Source organism: Dinoponera quadriceps, unplaced genomic scaffold (assembly GCF_001313825.1).
Source record: "Dinoponera quadriceps isolate SergipeBrazil2010 unplaced genomic scaffold, ASM131382v1 scaffold558, whole genome shotgun sequence".
Classification (NCBI taxonomy): domain Eukaryota; kingdom Metazoa; phylum Arthropoda; class Insecta; order Hymenoptera; family Formicidae; genus Dinoponera; species Dinoponera quadriceps.
In genome coordinates this window covers 767,187-787,876 of record NW_014554665.1, presented here as the reverse complement: position 1 = coordinate 787,876, position 20,690 = coordinate 767,187, and the positions used below count along the sequence as shown (strand labels likewise).

Sequence of the window (20,690 nt, the reverse complement as noted above, 5' to 3'; positions counted from 1 at the left end):
GAAATGCATAAATATGTAGGAAAAATCCTTATCCTAAAAAATCTTATATATTTTTTTTTTAAATTCGCAAAAATAGCATAAAAATTCAGCTTCTAGAATATCCCTTTAAGAATTCCATTCTAAGTTGCTTTAGACATTGGAGTGACACACATCTATAAAAAATAATTTAATTATATTCTTACAATACACTGGAAAATACATAAATATATCTACAAAACATCTTAATACAAAACACAACAAAATTTTGATATAAAAAAAATATATATATATATATATATGTGTATAAAATACATAAAAAAATAATATATCTACTCTCAAATACACTTTATTTCCCCTCCTAAGAATTAAAACCAAGTTTTCCTCAATATAAACTACATATACACAACCTCAATATAAAACCAAGTTTTCCTCAATATAAACCACAATTAAATAACTATCATTTTCAAATCATTTTTATGACAAATTATTGTTCCTTAAGATCAGAAATTATTTAAATTCATTTAGCTTCTATCTGTAACGCAGATTCCAATCGTGAATCCCTCTTTTCTGTGATATTTTGTTTGATGTACAAAAATACTATACATATCTAGGATATGACGTCGTCGCAAGACAGACGTGACAGAAGAATTATTCGTTAAAAATCACCTATGGCAGAGATAATATTAGATAGTGCTTTCCTGGCGTCGTTTTCCTTAAATACATTTAAGACCTCCATCGCCCTTCGTGAATGCTCTTTCACGAGCTCCTTGGTTAATTCAATGCCCGGGCCAGCTGTGACAATTTCAAGCACCTACACAAAGACATCATTCACATGGTCGTTGATTCATTAAGAATAAATCTAAGAAACGAAAAGCAAAACCAATTATACAAATTATACGTCGACTCTCATACCTTTAGATAGTCGACATTTTCCACTGATTTGAGTCCCTTTTCAAGTTCCACTAAGATTGATGGATCATGTTCCACGTGGAACATAATTGGTGCAGCGCACAAATTATGCAAGATCGTTTCGTCCTTGTTAACGCACAAAGCTAAATCTAAGTAAGCCTATAAAAGTATGTTACCACACATAAAGTTGTTTATAGAATTATTACAAAAACACACACACACATACACATATATTTCCTCATTACCTGCCAAGCTAAAGAAAGATGTTGGCCAAATTTGTAACCCTCCTGTTGTATTTCCATGCTATGCCCAGCTAATTTCAGCGTACTCTGACAACTTTTTGCAAGTAACGATCCAGCACCATAAATATTCAGAAGTTCCCATTCTTTCAATGCATAGCCTGTACAATCTCCTTCCGGTGGTATCGATGGTATAGGAAAATTCTGATCGTCTCTGCGTGCTACAAATTCTGCTTGGGCTATATCCGCCACTGCGGATGATATCAAGAACACAACCTGAAAAACAACACGTCTGTATCAATAGACATTTCCATAAATCGAGAAACACACAACAATACAAAGTATTTACAGAGAAAATAATAAACATGCGCATGCAATATGTACTTACATCCTGATTTCTGAGACCGGCCAATTCAACACAACTGTTGCTAAGCAAGTAATCACCGCTTAACAAGGCTATCTTGTTGCCAAATGTCATACGGTCCATTTCCGCGGCTCCCAGAGGTGAGTCTGCATTTATGTTTACCAGTCCCTTGTGAATCAAACTGCTGGTGCGTATCATCTCTGTAATTTCAGCCAATGCTCTTTGACTGAAACATATTTGAAGTTAAAAATTTTGATAGATACACATTGTCGCACATTTTTTGTTATAACTAGCAACTTTTGTATCATTGTTATGTATGTTGTACCTGTGTAATACCCCTGCTGATTTGTCCTCCTCTATGTGATTTACATGCAGATGACCAGCAGCCTTAGAGATCAACAGCACGATGAGACCGAATGCCTGTATGTTGTTGTGCCCATTGAAAACAATGTTTCTGCGATGAAATATGAAATACAAATGAAATCTTTACTTTTTTTTATTCTTCAGGAAAGATTGTCACAGTACTTACTTAGCTGTTTGCAACAAAGGATGGTTGGATCCAACTAATTTCCTCAAGTGTAAAGCAATATTTGCAATCTCATCGCTCAGCAACCATCTTAAGCTTAAAAAAGACGTTGGATATCCAACAATTTTTTCTGCCTCTGACAAAGCTCTATTCCAATTAAGTTTTTTATTCGTCGCTGCGATAGCCGCCGCTGTTGCTTTCTTCTCATCGAGGAGAAATTTCTTTTGTGCAGAGACACAGATCGTTCTCTGGATTTGGAAAATATCATATGACTTCCACAAGGCCACAGGATTATTTTTTCTCCAAAATCTCAGTACAGCCATATTTGCTGACATTGTTAACCTTACTTGTTGAGCTTCTGCTGTAGCAAAGATTTTATAAAAAATTACATCAATCAAAGAATACACCAAATTTAACAGAAAAAATATGAAATGTCAGAACTTTCTCTTCTGACCTAATTTTCAGCCATTTCTCCTGTAACCGTGTCATGCATACCTCGCTCTCACATCAAAAATATAGTGTATAAAAAAATGTCAAAATTCTTGCAGAAGATAAGTAACGTTACATTAATATCTACAAAATGTGAGTAGAAATTTCAAGTAAGAATTTTATTCAAGCATGACATCACAATGTTAGTTCATTAGTTTAACCTTTAAACCATGATTTTTACTTTAAGAGCAAAACATTTAATAAAAAATAGAACAAATCGACATATGCTACCAAATTAACCAAGGAATTATTCATTTATATTGTATTAAAAAATAAGGTCAAGCGTTTAATTTACATAGTACGTATGTGAATCAACTTCGAATGTTTCATACGAGTATTTATAGGTAAAATTATGTTATTCGTCGAAACTTACCGTATACTGGACGGATTAAATATCACAGAAAAATATCGCATCTACTGACACGTGTTTAAATCGTACTGAGAGCCTGGAATGTCATATATCCAAGCAAGTTTTACGTCATCACACGTTATGTAGATACGTAACGTAGGCATTCACCGCACAACACAGGACAAAAAATGAACCAATCACGTAACTGCATAATAAACATTGATCTCCGTATCGGATGCATGCGAATGGTGCGATTTCTTTGAGCAAACATTTATGTACAAGTGACGTCGCGTCATGCTTTAACGTTGGACCAATCAACGAAAATGCGCGCAAAGTAAGCGCTTCCTAGAGGGCTCTGAGTGTGAGCGGTTTGCGATGGCGGGAAGGCGCCGTGTGTACCGCGTGAAGTTTCAATTCATGACCGAGCCTTATCAGGGTTATGTTGTGGTCATCACGATTACATGATCGCCACGATACATCGGCCAGTAATGATATTTATTTTAACATTTCTTTGATATTTCGCCCGAAACCGTGGAGAAAAGTTGAAGAGTTGGAGAAATGTTGAGCGTATTATGCAGCCGTTTATTGGGCGAAGCGTCGCGAAACAGGAGACTGTGGGTCGCAACGAGAAATATATATTTCACCAGTATCCCGACGCGATTAAGATCATCCAAGAAATTCTACGTTGCTTGCAGTCCTAGCTTTCCGCTTCTCAGCATCCGGGTAATTTATTTACAACTATTATGTATAATTACATATATATGTATATATACATATATATGTGTATATATACTGCTAGTATTCTTGAATACACTTTTGCTTGTATTTTTATTATTTATCAAATATTAACATGTATGTTAATATTTGTTAAGTTTTAAAATATATATATCAAAATATATTTTGTGTGTTACATATACATATAGCTTTGCAATATTATGTATTGCATGAAAGAAATATGCGAATGTATGGTATGATATGGAAAATAATATATAAATATACTGCTGTTATATATATGTTGCTTCTGCAGATTTAATATATCTACTTATGTACATGATGGGTCGAACGTCGAGAAAACGTCGCCAAAAGAAGGAGCTGAAGCTTGTTGAATTGAATGAAAACACCGACGAGTCCTTAATGCATTTAAAATCTTGGCTTCTGAGCAAGAATTGCTTGCTGATTCGTCACCTGACACCAGAGTATTTTCCTGTTACAGGCAGGGGCTTAAAAACATTAAAACGTATAGAGAACGATGAAGTACTGATACAACTGCCGTTTGAAATATTGATAACAACAGACGCATTGTTACAGAGTAATATCGGGATCTTGTTTCTCAATAATATCACTGATATCTTCAGTCCTCAGTGTATGCTCTCGGTGTTTATCGTGTATGAAACTCACTTAGGGATTGACTCGAAGTGGTATCTTTATCTGAAGACTCTGCCACGGTCTCTTACAAATCCGGATTTTTCTTCTAACAAGGAAAAACAGGCACTGCCAGACTTCATTGCGGACTCTTTGCACCAAGCGCACAAATTGAAAGATGACTTTTCTCTGTTGACTAAAGCTATAAGACATTTAGACACAACTAACAGGAGCCGTTGCGCGCACTGCAACGTACATGTGCGAGAGATAATAACATTTGCAGGATACAAATGGGCGTATTATGTCGTTAATACAAGAGCAGTTTATGTAGACGCCAAACTATGCAAGGCGAACGCGTTTAACATTAGACAGCCTAACAATCTGGCCCTGGCGCCGTTCTTAGATCTATTCAATCATGACGTTAACGTTGCTGTCACGGTTTCTGTTATCGAGGACGACGCTCAGAAGCAGTTTTACCAGATCGTTACTTCAAAATCTTTCGACGAAGGATCTCAAGTTTTCATCAATTACGGCGCACACAATAACTTGAAATTATACATCGACTATGGATTTTTCATTCCGTGTAATCCACTGGACGAGATCCACTTCGATATTTCTGATGTACGGAGATGTACGGACATTTCGAAGAATAAGCTGGGTTTCATTACGATCAATAATTTCCACAAGAATATGTCGTTTACTCGCGACGGTTTGAATTATAACGCGATGGTGACGCTGTTCGTATCGGGTACAAGATTGGGACGAGATCGTTGGAAAGCGAAGATATACGGTGAGACGTTTAATTCGGATGAACGATATGTAATTAACAAGCTGGGGATAAGTGTCTTGAACTTGAAGAGAACGGAGTATACGCGCGCTCTGAGCGATATGAGGAACGTGAGACTCGAAACTCCGAGTTTTGCAATCGCGATCGGTCTTGTGGAGGAATATATTAATACTTTAAATGCGTCACTCGGTCTTATGGAAAGAACTGTAAGATCTCTGCGTCCGGAAAACGACAATCCACAGCATTTTTTAAACGCACCCGCATTATGTATGATGTAATAAGGTGTCTGTGTAATGTAGTGTAGAATATGTACGTCTAATTTGATCAAATACATCTCTTTTATAAAGTGTCGTGACAACGGCAATAATCGTTTCTTTAATTTACCTTCCATTCGCTATCCATATTACAAGATACAAGTATTCGCAGGTGTTTTAGAAATACTATCTTTCGATACGGATTAATTTTCGCGTGTATCCACACATTCGTCACAAGACAAACGTGCAAATGCATCTTCGCTGCGGCCGTTCGTCTTGATACACCGAGATCGTGATGTAACTTAAACTTTTTTTCATTGTTCCGCAGTGTTGCAGCGGCAATGTGATAGAGCGCGCCCAGAAGAAGAAGGACTGCGTGCCGCAGTCGAAATCTGTCGTGCCACCGGTGAAATTCACGTCGGTCGTCGCCAGCCTAACCGGAGCAAAGCCCGGTCAGCAGAAGAGGAACTGCTTTCATCCCGGTATGTCCGGTTTGAGCAGAGATGCGATCGATCTGCAAGACAAATCGTCAGTCACCAGTACAGACATGCTTAAAGCCATGCTCAAGTACATCTGGCCGGAGGTGAGTGACATCCCCGATGGAAATATTTTACGGAAAATTTGCTGAAGTATATCCGAAAGTCCCTCCTCAATTGGTACTTCATCATCGCTTCATCAATATTTTAGTGAAAAATTACTTCTGCCGATATTCCAGCAATGTTTGAGTAAAAAGTCAATTTTACAAAATATCTCCATCGGAGACTGTTGTCACACGATCGTTGCAGGATGACCCGGAGATAAGGAAGAGAGTTAAGATAGCGGTGGGCTTGCTCGCGGGGGCCAAGGTTTTAAACGTCACCGTGCCGTTCATCTTCAAGTACGCAGTGGACATCTTAAATAGCCACAGTGTAGCAACCACCGGTACTGCCGTGATGGGCCTAACAACCGCGCCTGCTACAGTCGCGACTGTAGCGACGTCGCTGCTCGTAGGATGTAAGAACGAACCCCGATGTACTTTTCATTCTTCCGGGTTTTACTCTCTTCCCATTTCGACGAAGGAATTCGCGATACGATGCGCCTCGAATAATCCTAGTCTCGTTCTCTCTCTCTGATTTGTACAGATGGAATAGCCCGAGCCGGAGCGGCGGGCTTCAGCGAGCTCAGAAACGCGGTCTTCGCGAAGGTCGCGCAACATTCTATCCGCAAGATCGCGAAGAACGTCTTCCTGCATCTACACAATCTCGATATGACCTTCCATTTGAGCAGGCAGACCGGCGCTCTCTCGAAGGTAGTACTTCGTTCAACTTACTTTAGACTTCCTTTTTTCCTTTTTTTTTACTAATTAAATCCGAATATTAAAAGGAACTCATGACGCATTTACTTCCTTTCCAGACGATAGATCGCGGTAGTCGCGGCATCAATTTCGTCCTGAACGCCATGGTGTTTAATATCGTGCCGATAGTGTTCGAATTGGCGTTGGTCGGCGCAATACTGGGAGTAAAATGCGGACCGGAGTACTCGGCTGTCGCGCTAGGCTGCGTAGGCGTTTACACCGCGTTCACCCTGGGCGTTACGCAGTGGCGCACCAAGTTCAGGATTCACATGAATCAGGCGGAGAACGAAGCGGGCAACAAGGCTATCGATTCGCTCATCAATTACGAAACGGTGAAAGTCAGTAGCAAGACGTGACGGAATCCACTCGATTTCCCTTGGCAGGGATTCTCTTCGAGACGAAACGACAAGGGAACGCTAAGATATATGTATTTTCCTCTGTTCCAGTACTTCAACAACGAAAGCTTCGAGGCGGAACGATACGATCAGTCTTTGAAGAAATACGAGGCGGCGTCCCTCAAAACCAGCACGAGTTTGGCGCTGTTGAATTTCGGTCAGAACGCTATTTTCAGCGGCGCGTTGAGTCTCATAATGGTGATGGCGGCGCACAACATAATAAGTGGTGAATATACGTCACGTGATTACATTCAATTTAATTATATCGTGCTATTGTGTAATGTACTTCTGTTTCTTTGTGCAAGGTACTATGACCGTCGGAGACCTCGTGATGGTGAACGCCTTGTTGTTCCAGCTCTCCGTGCCATTAGGATTTCTAGGCTCGGTCTATCGCGAAGTGAGGCAAGCCTTCATCGACATGCAAACCATGTTTGCCTTGATGACAACAGAAACCGCCATTAAGGTGAGGTATCGCCCGGATACTGAAAGTGCCTTGCCCAGGCTTCAACCAATTAAATAATTTGCATACACCTTGTGATTGATGAAACGATTTTCCGGGGGGATCTTTGTCGAATAGTCGAAGGAAAACGCGACGAGATTTTACGTGACGCCAAATTCCTCGGACATCTTGTTCAAAAACGTGAACTTCCAATATGTCGAGGGAAAGCCCATTTTCAAGGACGTATCATTCACCATACCAAGCGGCAAGAAGGTCGCTATCGTGGGAGGATCTGGATCTGGGTAAGGTATTGGATATGCAAATTGCCGTTTGTAACGCGTATCACACTGAGCGTCAATTTTAATCAGTTTCTCACACACGATTTCTTTATTTATTTCTTTATTTTTTTTTTTTCAGCAAAACAACAGTCGTGAGATTGCTGTACAGATTTTTCGAGCCGCAAAGCGGCAACATTTTCATCAACGGCCACAACATCCGAGACGTCGATCTGGATGATCTCAGGAATTGCATTTCAATCGTACCGCAGGTGATAGAATTACCGGCATTTTCTCATTTTCGTATCGATGCGTCACGTCCCAAAGCCGATCCAAGGCACCTTTGCTCATCAATCTGCCATCATGTTGCAGGACACAGTGCTTTTCCACGAAAGTATATTTTACAATCTGCATTACGGCAATCTGAGGAAGTCGCGGGACGAAGTGTTCGAGGCTGCGAAAATGGCGAATCTGCACGACTCGATATTGAAGTGGCCGAAGGAATACGACACGCCCGTGGGAGAGCGCGGCTTGAAACTGAGCGGCGGTGAGAAGCAGAGGGTCGCCATCGCCAGGGCGATCTTGAAGGACAGCCCTATTCTTATTTTTGATGAAGCTACCTCCTCCTTGGATTCCATCACGGAACATGTAAGCTCTCAAATAACGTATCTTTTAAGGACCGTCTACAATAGCAGCAAGCTAATTGACCAATTGGATTCGTACATTCCAAAAGTAAGTCGACTGTGATTGGTCAATTAGCTTATTGCTTATATCTTACTGCTTATCCTCTTGTGGACGGTCCTTTATTGTCCTATTTTATGTTGCATCAGAAATGTTTCTCTCGATCTGATTCCAAATATCTCATTTCCAGAACATACTCGACGCTCTGCACAAAGCGACAGAGAGACGGACGTCGATCGTGATCGCGCATCGTCTGATGACTGTTATGGACGCCGATGACATACTCGTTTTAAACGAGGGTAAACTAGTCGAGAGGGGCACACATAATTCCCTATTGTCGACACCGAATTCCCTGTACGGAAAATTGTGGGATGCTCAACATTTAGGCATGAAGAAACCTAGTCAAGAAGCACAAGAACAAAGAACCATTGGTGAACAGTATAGTTAAAAACACGATGACATAGGTAAAAATATATAATATCGAATGTGAAAGTATATAGTCTTGTTAAAAATTCAGTGCTCGGGGGATTCCATAAAGATTCCCGGTCTACGATAGATATTTCAAGCCTTGAGAAATCGTGACTAATCACAATTAATTATTCTCTTCACATTCGACTGTGATTGGTCAATTTTCTTAAGGCTTAAACTTGAAGCAGCTATTGTAGACCAGGACTAATTATTGGAACTCGGCAGACACACAAGTTGTTTCAGGTGATGACGAACCATTACAATACTATTGTACAGGTGTAAGAGAGTATACGTAGTGAGACAGTAATATTTATTCCAAAGTCAATGTACATATAACATATAACGTTAAATAGTGATAATAGACAAGTGTTGTATATTTGATCGAATTGTTACAATAGTACGTATACATTCGTTATGTATGTGTGTATGTGTGTGTGTACTTCTTCACGAGTAACTGAAACCGATTATTTTGAAAATAATTCGTACGAATTTGAGGTAATACAAATGTCAGCTGCCATCGTTTGTATCATAGTCGACTTGTAAAAATGTAAACTGTAATAAATAATAAACAAGAGGATCTTACAGAGACAAAGGGAGAGAGAGAGAGAGAGAGAAAAAGAGAGATATATTCCAAACTTAAGATACACATGCTTGAAATATATATCGATTACTAAGTATTGCCTTGACAACCGTTCGAAACAGCAATGGATGCCCCGGCCAGGCTGCAACGAGTTTGACAGCTCTGTGACAATTCGATACTACGAAGGATGGATCGCACAATGCGAGTTGTAATTTAAATGTATAAAATGCAAACTGAAGCGTCTACCTTGCCGGTAGTACAACTTAATGTGAATAAAAAATCCGATAGGTAAATGAGATTTGAAGAAATTTGGAGAATATCCTTATACTGTTGTGTCACGCGCGGGTCAGTTGTATACCCCCTCGGATTGGATATCCGGGATTATTAGTTAACACAAATGCTCGAATGATGTGTATCATGCGATTTAGATTATAAGCTAAATTCATTAAGTATATATGCATATGTATATAAGTTGCAGAAAATCCAAGTCCAATTCAAAGAGCTCCACGCTGGAATCCAAGAAGCTCTCCCCTTGCAAAAACACATTATTTACATCGAATAGAAAATGTTTAAATCCTCTGCTCGGTTTGTATAAGAATTTAAAATACAGCAATTTACTTCATAATACCTGTGTTATATATATATGTATAGGTGGGCCTTATAAAAGCAGCATCAAACAGCAATCGCTATCGGATGAACCAAAATCTAGCAATAAAAGTTTCCTCGGACAGAGGGTGATGTCCGCAAAAATACTTCGCTTCAAACAGCTGCAAAACCAGTTAGCCGATGCGCATTATCATTTAAATGCAAGTATCTAAGAATATATATCTACCGAGAGATTAACCGAACCTGTTTATGTAACGCAGAAACAACTTTGTAGGAACTCGCGAATGAGAACAGGTTACTGAAAGCATTGCAGAAGAAGCAAGATTCCGCATTGAGGCGTTACGAGGGAACGAATGCGGAGCTACCGAGAATTATAAATTCGCATCACGAGGAATTAAGAGTACTTCAAACAAAGTACAAGAAATTAAAAGAACTGCACAGGGATACGTGTAACTTGCTGAAGGAGAAAGAAAATGAGCTTTACACCATAAATGTAGGTAATTCGAGCGATGCATTTATATACAATGGAATGTATAATTACGGACTCATGAAAATGTCACTTTGCAGTCACAGAACAAGCATCTACTGCAGCTCAGTAAAGATCGAAATCTTGGAGAAAGGGAAAAGTTGCAGTTACAAATATCCGACATGAATCATGAGATGCGGCAGCAACAGGAAACTATACAGGTAATTTTCAGTGTATGTTTCGGTAGTAAGCATCATGAATTAAATTAACGTGAATCGTAACGATTTATTTGTATTTCATGTGTAAATGTGATTTACAATGTTTTATTCGCAGATACTGCATAGGAAGCTGGCACTTGAAAGCAAGAGCCTGAAACACCAATTGCACGTCGAAATTTCCAAACACAAGGAGACACAGAAGAATCTGCAGGAAGCGATAGAGAAATTGAAAACCCTGGAATGCCTGTTAGACAATAAAGAGAAAAGATTATATTACAACGGTCAGTTGCCAGTCTACAACAAAGAGAAGAACCTGGGCAGTCATTCTTCCACAAATCTCAGCGATATCAGGTACAAAAATCACACCCTTTCGTATATATTTTTAATCGTGATATACAATATATGTTAAAAGTAGAGATATTAAATTTACATATAATATATATTTCGCATGGTACGTCCAATGCAATTAGACCGTCCGGTAGAAATAAGAAAAGTGGAAATGATACGCCAAAGGACAATCTGGTAAGGATAAATACGGTAAATTACATGTATTAGAACGATTCTGTGGACTTGGTGCCATTATTATTATTGATTACAGCCACTACTCGATACCCTGGAATCCAATGACGATGAAAAAGCGACTGAAGCAAAGAATGTTAACCGTGCGGGAGATCGATTGAAATCGGAAACAATGGCGAGCCTGCACCAGATACGAAAGTTCCGGCTGCAGAAGTCGCCGCACATGCGTAAGCACGCTCATTCTATGAGTGATTTGAGGCTCCGATTTAAAGATCCGGAATCGGAGACGCACGGCAGGAACGAGAAGATCACGATGTACCAAGACGCATCGGTAGACCTGAAGTCAACGCCAGGGAGGAACAGCCTCGGCAATGATAAAAATGAAAGTGGCGGGTTGAGGAAATTATTTAATAAGATGAAGAGTCGAGCCTCGCGAAATCTGCAAAGAGAAATGGAGCTCGAGTCCGATTATTTGTCCGACGATGATACGGAGGACGAAAACGCCGACGAGCGTGATATCGAGTACTACTCTGTTGATAGTGCGAAGAAATCCAGAGAGCTATATGCAAGGTGTGCAAAATTGTCGAGCGAACGCTCGAAATATAATCGCGAGATTCTGCGTCACAGTTATTCTGTCGCTTCTGTTGATTAATTTGTCAATTAATACGTAGATTAATATGTTACAGGTTAATTAACGGCACAGACGATACGTCTGATGCTTTATATGGTACGACGAAGAGGATAAACACCCATTACAGCGACGACGACGACGACGAAGAAGACGAGGAGGAAGAAGAAAGAGAATTAAGCACGCGGTTAGCGAAGGATTTGGTGTTTCAGAAACGCAAGTACAAAAGCAAATCAGACATGTTGCGTCATCGCAGAGATGAACAATTTCACGACAGCGACTCCGAAGCTGATACCGAGGGAAAGGTGGATGGAAACGAAGGTTACTCTTCGAGAGAATATAAAGCTGATTTGTGTGGCGAAAAACAATTCTCGAAACCTTTTGATAACACCGCTCATCCGGAGTACAACGCTTCGGAGATCGAAGAAACGTCCCAATCGAGAAGTCTGGAGCTACGGAAGATCTCTAACGTTACTTTCGACGTCGTCAGCGCGCCGAAAAATGTCGAGGTTTCCGCACAGACTTCCGAGAAAACGTGGTCGAGAGGGAATAACAGTGCGAATAACTCTTTCACGGACATCAGGAGGGAGAAATACAAGGAGGAAAACGGGGCGAAATATTCGGAAAGTAAGCCGATACGCACCGAAACGTCACGTGACAGCATTTACCGCGATACGTTTGAAGAAAAGAACGCGTACAAGGAAATGAAAGGTCTGTCGAGTCCAGGAAGAGATGTTCAAGATGGCTCGCGGCACGAGGAATACAAAACGAGAATGGCAAGCTCCACAGAGGCGGAATATGCGAACACTACGATACCTAACGAGGACAGAGCTACGTTCAGTCATCCTGAGGACGACGATCATTCCATGCATAATTTAATAAAAGAATACAAGGAAAGGCTTCGAGTGGAGGAAGCACCGAGGCATTACAGTGACGAGGAAGAAACATCAAGGGAAAACGGTTTTAATGTGGAAACAATGAACAGATTGAACGGTTCATTAGAAGCGAGGGAAGATGTTGATGCATTACCTGATAATGTGTCAGGTCAGACTGAACGAGCCGGTGACATGGGAATCGCCGAGGTGACGGACGCGAAACAAACCGACACGAAGAGGGTGATGAATTTTAACAAAGAGAAGCTCCTGGCATCGATGAAAGCCATTGACGATAACGAGAATATCGAGTTCCTCAATCAGGGCTTCAAGAATCATAATGTAGTGAGCAGAATGCAAATAACGCAGAATCTTTATCGGGGCGTACCTACGCACTCAAGGCCGAAGCGCGATGTAATTAAAGATATATTCGAGGATAATCACATAGAAAATAAGGTCAGAGGTACTTGCAGTAAATCCCATTGAGAGAGAGAGTTTAGGGACAACAATAGATGGTGAACGGCACGAAACTCGCTTTCCACTTATGTTCCTCGATTCTACGAAGCTTTTAGCGCGAATACAGCCGAAGGATGGAATATCCAAAGAAAGAGAGAGAGAGAAGAAAAAATGCATTATATTTTTTCTAGTATACTGAAGTTTTTATCAATATCTGTCTGAATATGTCACGAAATGTAAAATATATTTTTCTCGAAATAAATTAAATATATTATTTTCGAGAGATATTTATTTATTTTCAGGCAGATATTTCTCAATGGCAAGTCAAATCGGAAATTTATACGATCCGTTGATCGGTTTTTTATCGAAAGATAAAGGTCTGTCTGATTTATCAGTGAGAGTTGTATATTACTTGCGATTAGAAATAAAATTATCTCTGATCTGTCATTGAGTTATCCGACCTGGAAATAAAAAAGTCATTTGGATATCGTTAGATACCAAATGAAGATGTTAGGTGTTCAAATTAATTTCAGTGCCTTTAAATTAAATCAATCGTAACTCTGTTTTAAATGTTTCTCGTAGTTTTGGGATCCCGATTGCGTTCGAAGAGAACGTTATCTGCGCTCTCCCCGAACGCATCCTCTGAAATGCCAACTTTAACATTTAAAAACACTACATATCTTGGTCAAACGGTCGACATAAGTGGTATGTTCTTTATATAGGCTGCACCAGTTCAGCAGTGCAGCTACAAAGAACAGACCAAAGGTTTGTACGTTTTAGTTGACCTGAAGCCAGTGATGCCAATAATGTGCGTTGTGGCTCGATGTTATCATTGGCATCACTGCTCCTTACTTGTCAATATGTCACGAACAGGAACGAAACTGGATGCGAAGAAAGTGGCGAGTGTCGTGTTATTTCTTTCGAACGCGTATAGAATATTGTTTTGTCGTTCGTAAAAGTCATATTTGACGTTTTTGCATTTGTTTTAAATACAAAATAAGTACATTACACAGCTAATGGAGGTTATGATCGTGTATCTGTTTAATTCTAAGTGTCAAGGATCAGTACGATGTTTGAAAGAAGAAAAAGCGATGTCAAGGATTTAATGTATTAGTTATTTGCTTGTCAGATAAGGTAACATTGTCATCTCTGTGTTGCAGAACTCTGAATTGTTTACTTTAACGTACGGAGCACTGGTGGCCCAATTGCTTAAAGACTATGAAAATGTGGAGGATATTAACAAGCAGTTGGAAAGGATGGGATACAACATGGGGATTCGACTGATAGAGGACTTCCTGGCGCGGACAGGTTCCGGCCGGTGTTACGACTTCAGAGATACCGCTGAGAAGATTCAGAGCGGCTTTAAAATATTCCTCGGCATTACACCGACGATTACGAATTGGAGCCCGGCCGGCGATGAGTTCTCTCTGTGCTTTGAGACCAATCCTTTGACTGAATTTGTCGAGTTGCCGGATCATTGTTTAAATCTGAAATATTGTAATATATTGACTGGTGTACTCAGAGGTGCTTGTGAAATGGTGCAAATGGAAATTGCCTGCTGGTTTGTACAGGATCAGCTTAAGAACGACAATGTTACCGAGTTGCGTGTGAAGTTTGTCAAAAGGCTGGAGGACGCGATACCAGCAGGCGAGGATTAAATGTATATATAACAAACATATATATAACAATTAGCTTTTCTGTCTGCATTTCGCAAACTTTTCATTTGAAAATAATGTATTAAGGATTTCATTTTTACATTGTCGCTAATGTTAATGTAATAATTGTAAGATAGACAAATATATATCGACCACTTTGTTAAAAATTTGTATCAAATTCTTATCCTGTCATGTGGAAAATAAGTTATGTATTTTTCCGTCATTTTTATAGTAATGATATTGTCCTATAAAATGCATAAATCGTTTTCTTCGTTATCCCTTTTGGGCAATAGATGGCTCACAAATAGCGTGGTAGTCCGATCCGGTCACAAAGGTTATGTTTACGTTGCGTGTGTGTGAAATGCAAGAATTGCGAGATTTTAGTTAGATCGTGGCTGCGATATTACGAAAGTAATTTTTACTCGATTGTATATGAGTTGAAATTTAATGACGCATATATTCGAGTGATAATATTGTTATTAAAATAATAAATGTGGTAGTAAAGTTCCTAATGCTTGATACAAGATCATGGAAGTGAGATGCAAACATTGTTGTAAGCACCTTTTTAAGGGTGATTCTATGTTACTTAATGCACATCATCAAATAAAACGGCATCCGACAGATATGGGATGTAAGACAGATGAATATGATTGCTGTTCATACATGACTGTGGAAAATGTGCCAGATTGGATCTTGGACGTTATTGAACAAGTATATATCTTTATATATCAAATTTTGTAAGATACCTAATGTGTATACATGAGATATTATTGAAAAGTATTTTTTCACAGGAATCCTGGACTAAGGGGAAACTATATTGTCCACATTGTAACAGTCGGTTAGGAACCTTCAATTTTGTAAACGACTTAAAGTGTTCCTGCGACGAGTATGTAAAACCTCCCATAAGATTAGTTAATAGTAAATTGGATATTCTATATGAAACTGTAAAATATAATAGTTAAATGAATATCTGTATTAATTATAATTAATATATCCATGAAATTGTAGGTGAAATTATAGGGCATAATTTTGTAAGAAAATAAACAAATTTTCTCCTGTGACACATCCCTGTCAAATAATCTCATTATTTTGATCGATACCCAAGAATTTTTTAATCATTTTTACTATACTAAATAATTTTCTATTATAGGTTGCAATGCGATAATGTAATAAAAAGACCTGTTACCACAGTTTATTCTTCTTCATTCGATTTCTATTTACAACTTTTATATATAATATTATTTAATTACATCCTTTCTAACTCTTAGGTACATTGTGATTATTTATATATAATGGTGATGACAACACATCACAGAAACTATATATTAGCTTACAACATGTCTATGTATAGTNTATGTATATTATTTTCTATGAACTATATATGTACAATGTAAAATACAAGATGTCGGGATAGAGATTTATGTACAAAACTCTAAACAATACATATGATGTACAATGTATATCAAGTTTAGATGGAAGTGTATATTACAAAAATTTACTACTAATTTTCTTACTGTTTCGTAAATTATATAATCTGTAATAAATTTGGATAAGAGAAATCTTTAATATTCACAATATTGAAAGATTTTTATATTTCTTACATTTTTACGCAAATGTTTTAATTAAAAACTTATCTTTTTATTCTCTAAACTTATAACACTGGGTGTAAAAAATAAATGCTCACATAAAGACGCATGTATAGAAGGATGCTCAATTAAAGATCAACATTGAAGAGACTAAGCCGCTCTGTTCCTTAATCCTTTTATTCGTAGTAATCTACTTTGGAAATTTTGCAAATGATATATACGTATATGTAATATTACAAAAATATCATACGAGCAATGGCGTACATTTTCTTCCGCCACTGTGGCAAAAGAATATTAAGTACCTTCGTAGTAACGATTCAAAACAATTCAATCAACTTAAGAGACAAATTGACCACCTTATTGTTATACAACAAACATAACAATTCATTTAAGTAATAACGTTAAAAATGTCGATACTACATTTCATTGATTACTGTAGTATTACCCATCGATAGTTACTTTTTCCTAATATTGCCAAAGTTTCCGACTTCTGTCGAATTCATAGTTGGTTCATCACCGTGATTGAACAAGATGAAAAAGAAGAAAAAATCGAAGGAAAGTACCCGTAAACGTCGATCTTCGCGTAAAATTGATCAGACAGAAACGGAGAGCATCGAGAGAAACCTCACACAACACAGACTCGTGTCCAAGGCACGTATTGGTTCGCTAAGCAACATTATGAAAACAGTTCAGCACTACGTTCAAATAGTATAAAAGTTAGTTGATCCGCTCTCTCTCTCTCTCTCTCTCTCTTTCTCTCTCTCTCTCTCTCTCTCTCCACGATATTAATTACACGACGAATGAAAAGTCGAGATACTGTAACACGAGTGCAAGCGTTACATCAAATGTAACATTCGGATCGGCCTTGAGGGGCTCGATCGTTCAACACAGCGAAAGTCAGGTAAGGGCGACGCGATTTACAATTAAATCACACACTGGACCAACCAACCAAATGTCGGGCGTGAGAAACGACCTCCTATTCGCATTGATATACAGTACATCCTTTCCTACAAGCTTCTTAATAACAGTCGAGACACCCAGCGTACTTATTACAATCCCGTAATGCTCACAATCGCTACAACTGGAACATCTCGTCCTGCTGCTGCTCGAGTCTTTGTAAGGAAGTCTTCACTTTCCTTCCTTGCGTCATAACCACGGCGGTCGGGAAGTTATGCATATCACCAGAGGACGCGGGCCTACCGGGGTCAGAAGGGCTGTTCGACGTGGCGCCGGGATGCGAGTTTCGTAGCTTAGCGGACGCGCGACGTCGTTGTACGTAAGCGTCATTGCTGTCGGCACAGAATCTGTGATGAGACAAATTTACCGATGAGAATGTGCCACTTAACGTGTCTCTCTCTCTCTCTCTCTCTCTCGCTCGCTCTCGGTAGTGGTGTGACGCGCTTAGGCTTGAACAGAGATCAGAGAGCATTCTAAGCGAAAGATCTCTGCGAAAGCTCGCCTTCGTCTCTCCACAGCACTTCTGAATCATCATCATCATCATCATCAAAAAGGTTCGAAATCGCTTAACGCTTTATGTAAATCTCGAGCGCACGTGAATTCCACCAGATGCGTGTAAAGCGCAGAAAATAACTTACTCACTGTTCCCTTGAGCACGCTTGACCTCTCTCTTGACGCTGGCTATCGAGCTGTCCATCTTAGCTAAGAAATCATTAACCGAGCTCTCATCGTCGATGGACGATGATATCGAAGAAGGACTAGATATCTGCAAAATACGTGCATGAAGGTCGTCTTTTAACGCAATTTATTTAACGCAAAGTACAACGCAGTCACCTGTGTGTGTGTTCTATACGGTTTCGGGTTTTACTTACATTCGGAGGTACGTCGTGTTCCTCAGAAGCTACCGCCGGCTCGTCGTTGCACGCAGAGGCAGGACTGTCGGCGCTCACAGGTATAAGCAGGTGTTCGCGTAAAAATAAACTATCCGACGCCCATAATCGATTGACCCTCCTTATTTGTTCCGTCTGCAAGAATCGGACGGTAAGAAGATACCCATCATCAGTGGTGTGATGGATATCGCAAAGATAAAGCGTTATCAAGCGGCATTGAAGAGAGATAGTCTTCAAGATCATGTGCTAAACAGATGAGCAAAAGTACAACTGAGCATACAGACGAGTGTCATACCGTAACACCGTACTTGAGAGCGATTCCTTGCAGAGTATCCGTGCTGGACACTATATGCTTCACCAAGCTCTCGGTTCGTGTCATGTGTTTGGCCGTGCTCCCGTACTTCTTCAAGGTCCTCCCGGTGTCCCGAATACACCTACGCTCCTCCATCTCTCTGGCGCCGTTCCGCTCCATCATCGTAGGCCTTCAGAGCTATGATACTCGCCGGAGAATAGGACGCACCATAACCAGTCGACCTAAGTTGTGCCTCAGAGATCTCAGGAGGAAGGGGGGGGGGCCTCTGTATCATTCCATGGTCGCGTCCTCACATAACCTGGCGGGGAATTTCCGAAGGGTTTCTCTTACTCGGCCTCGAGTTTTGCGTGTCGATAAAGCGAGCCGACCGCGCGTCGAAAATTCACGTTATTTCGCCGATCTGCTCGTTTCACCTCACGTCTCTCTCAGGCAACACACGAGCACCCGAGGATGACGATGAGGACGGTGATGATGACGATGATGACTTAAGGAGTTAACACTTACGAGGCAGGTGCGGATTACACAGCGATTTACGAGGCTGGAAGCGCGATTATCGTGTTCGGAGCGGCGTGCACGCGTGTGCGAATCCTCATCATCGTCTCGAGATCATTGACAGGCTCTCTCGTGGAACGGTGCTCTCGTGCTCGACACGGGAAGCGAATGGATTGGATATCACGAGAGAGAGTGTGTGTATATATGTGTGTTGCTACACCGTATTCCGCGTACACGTACACGCGCTACGGCTGTGTCGGGCTGTCGAATGCGACAGAATGTCGGTGGAATATTTAACAGATACATACGTTAATTATAGAGGAGATCACCACGCTGCGTCAGCCCCCGAAGAGATGGCATCGCGTGAATCAGATTAAATCCGGCGAAAGGACCGCCGCGCGCGGTCGTCGCAATGTCGGCAAGGATTAATTCAAAAAGCCCTCGCGAAGCGCGAGATGCACGAGGAGTACGCGGATGCTCTTCGCCGATGCGGCGGCTTCCCCGACGGAATTATAATCCGGCGAGATCCCTTCTCTCGCGAAGGAGTTTCAAGACACGCCTCGGCATCACGTGCGATCGCATAAGAAAAAAAAAGAGCGCGATCATATGACCGCGCGCTCGTAATTTTCGACGGAGAATGCGCGCGCGACGAGCTTCACTTTCACCGCGACGGGACTCGGTTTTTCGTGGGAGAAACGGAAAGGCCGGAATCTGGACCGTCGGGGCGCGCGGAAAAACGCGGATCACTGTGTGGGTAGTGTGTGTAAAATAAGAAAATAATGGAGTGAGATTTTAATAAAAAAATGTTCATTATAATATACGTTACACAGTTATCTATTTTTAAATACAATATATTACAGAGAAACACACACAATTATAATTTATTGTTATTAATATTATGTCTATCAGCTTACGATTAATAGTATTATTATCATTATTATTATTATTATGTTATCATTACTATGTGCTAGCCTCGATGAATATATTAAGGCAGCAGGAAAAATTATGTGTAATGGGAGACTAATTAATGCATGTTTTTTTTTTGTTTATTAGGGCAACTTTATCGTCGATTATTACGATCGTATTAATCCCCAGTAGCTGTGCAACAGTAACGGCGATATTGGTAATAAATAGTTAACGTAAGGATAAATATTACGCTACCGCGGCAGTGTATACTTCCTGGATTCTGGGTAAAGGGGCTTGGTTCCTCTAATTATCAGGACTATATCGGCTAATATGCTACATGATAGACCCCCCTTCCCGCTATTCCAAATAGTATGGCTACTTAATGATGATAACACATCAACAAGCAGCGTTTATAATTATTAAAAATTATTTTTTTTCCCATAAACTGTGTCACAGATAAGAAGTTACGGATAAACTTTTCTTTTTTACCTTTATGAATACCTACACACGATCGCGATTTGATTTCCTTATAAACCTTTCTCGTAAAATAAACGGTAGAAAAGAGAGGAGAACGATCAGAGAGAGAGAGAGAGAGAGAGAGAGAGAGAGAGAGAGAGAGAGAGANGAGAGAGAGAGAGAGAGAGAGAGAGAGAGAGAGAGAGAGGGAGAGAGAGAGTTTACAACGAAATTGGAAGTG

General features: G+C 40.1%; 6 protein-coding genes across 12 annotated transcripts; 4 read left to right on the top strand and 2 right to left on the bottom strand.

Moving 5' to 3' along the window:
- Window positions 1-49: 49 nt before the first annotated feature.
- LOC106740735 (decaprenyl-diphosphate synthase subunit 2) lies at window positions 50-3,019 on the bottom strand. 2 transcript variants are annotated; one of them, XM_014612064.1, is made up of 8 exons: window positions 2,880-3,019; window positions 2,021-2,378; window positions 1,817-1,945; window positions 1,516-1,717; window positions 1,134-1,403; window positions 892-1,047; window positions 646-790; window positions 50-152 (listed from the first exon to the last, which is right to left on the bottom strand). In XM_014612064.1, the coding sequence occupies exons 2-8, from the start codon at window positions 2,350-2,352 to the stop codon at window positions 130-132; spliced, it is 1,257 nt and encodes a 418-aa protein (XP_014467550.1). In that variant the 5' UTR covers window positions 2,353-2,378; window positions 2,880-3,019; the 3' UTR covers window positions 50-129. The 2 variants fall into 2 exon arrangements, with proteins under 2 accessions (XP_014467550.1, XP_014467549.1); XM_014612063.1 differs by having other exon boundaries at window positions 2,021-2,375; window positions 2,880-3,018.
- A 206-nt stretch (window positions 3,020-3,225) lies between these two features.
- Window positions 3,226-9,727, top strand: LOC106740715 (ATP-binding cassette sub-family B member 7, mitochondrial). The gene is made up of 11 exons (XM_014612031.1): window positions 3,226-3,578; window positions 5,587-5,841; window positions 6,044-6,251; window positions 6,380-6,546; window positions 6,651-6,929; window positions 7,038-7,212; window positions 7,292-7,449; window positions 7,564-7,727; window positions 7,843-7,972; window positions 8,073-8,348; window positions 8,572-9,727. The coding sequence occupies exons 1-11, from the start codon at window positions 3,414-3,416 to the stop codon at window positions 8,827-8,829; spliced, it is 2,235 nt and encodes a 744-aa protein (XP_014467517.1). The 5' UTR covers window positions 3,226-3,413; the 3' UTR covers window positions 8,830-9,727.
- On the top strand, window positions 9,627-13,445 carry LOC106740714. Of its 4 annotated transcripts, none has more exons than XM_014612029.1 (9): window positions 9,627-9,717; window positions 9,902-10,014; window positions 10,081-10,235; window positions 10,310-10,528; window positions 10,603-10,722; window positions 10,835-11,070; window positions 11,190-11,241; window positions 11,318-11,808; window positions 11,925-13,445. In XM_014612029.1, the coding sequence occupies exons 1-9, from the start codon at window positions 9,647-9,649 to the stop codon at window positions 13,222-13,224; spliced, it is 2,757 nt and encodes a 918-aa protein (XP_014467515.1). In that variant the 5' UTR covers window positions 9,627-9,646; the 3' UTR covers window positions 13,225-13,445. The 4 variants fall into 4 exon arrangements, with proteins under 4 accessions (XP_014467515.1, XP_014467514.1, XP_014467512.1 ...); XM_014612030.1 differs by having other exon boundaries at window positions 9,631-9,717; window positions 10,100-10,235; XM_014612028.1 differs by having other exon boundaries at window positions 9,908-10,235.
- A 549-nt stretch (window positions 13,446-13,994) lies between these two features.
- Window positions 13,995-14,987, top strand: LOC106740716 (trafficking protein particle complex subunit 3). The gene is made up of 2 exons (XM_014612032.1): window positions 13,995-14,093; window positions 14,355-14,987. Exons 1-2 carry the CDS (start codon window positions 14,001-14,003, stop codon window positions 14,850-14,852), a joined length of 591 nt encoding a protein of 196 aa, XP_014467518.1. The 5' UTR covers window positions 13,995-14,000; the 3' UTR covers window positions 14,853-14,987.
- A 159-nt stretch (window positions 14,988-15,146) lies between these two features.
- LOC106740677 (E3 ubiquitin-protein ligase RNF180-like) lies at window positions 15,147-15,883 on the top strand. Its single transcript, XM_014611945.1, has 2 exons — window positions 15,147-15,560; window positions 15,641-15,883. The coding sequence occupies exons 1-2, from the start codon at window positions 15,378-15,380 to the stop codon at window positions 15,809-15,811; spliced, it is 354 nt and encodes a 117-aa protein (XP_014467431.1). The 5' UTR covers window positions 15,147-15,377; the 3' UTR covers window positions 15,812-15,883.
- Window positions 15,884-16,210: 327 nt separating this feature from the next.
- LOC106740670 (lysM and putative peptidoglycan-binding domain-containing protein 2) lies at window positions 16,211-19,632 on the bottom strand. Of its 3 annotated transcripts, none has more exons than XM_014611936.1 (5): window positions 19,100-19,373; window positions 18,578-18,893; window positions 18,265-18,417; window positions 18,035-18,158; window positions 16,211-17,739 (listed from the first exon to the last, which is right to left on the bottom strand). In XM_014611936.1, exons 2-5 carry the CDS (start codon window positions 18,755-18,757, stop codon window positions 17,582-17,584), a joined length of 615 nt encoding a protein of 204 aa, XP_014467422.1. In that variant the 5' UTR covers window positions 18,758-18,893; window positions 19,100-19,373; the 3' UTR covers window positions 16,211-17,581. The 3 variants fall into 3 exon arrangements, with proteins under 3 accessions (XP_014467422.1, XP_014467421.1, XP_014467420.1); XM_014611935.1 differs by lacking the exon at window positions 19,100-19,373 and adding an exon at window positions 19,396-19,632 and having other exon boundaries at window positions 16,212-17,739; window positions 18,031-18,158; XM_014611934.1 differs by having other exon boundaries at window positions 16,212-17,739; window positions 18,031-18,158.
- Between the last annotated feature and the right edge of the window lie 1,058 nt (window positions 19,633-20,690).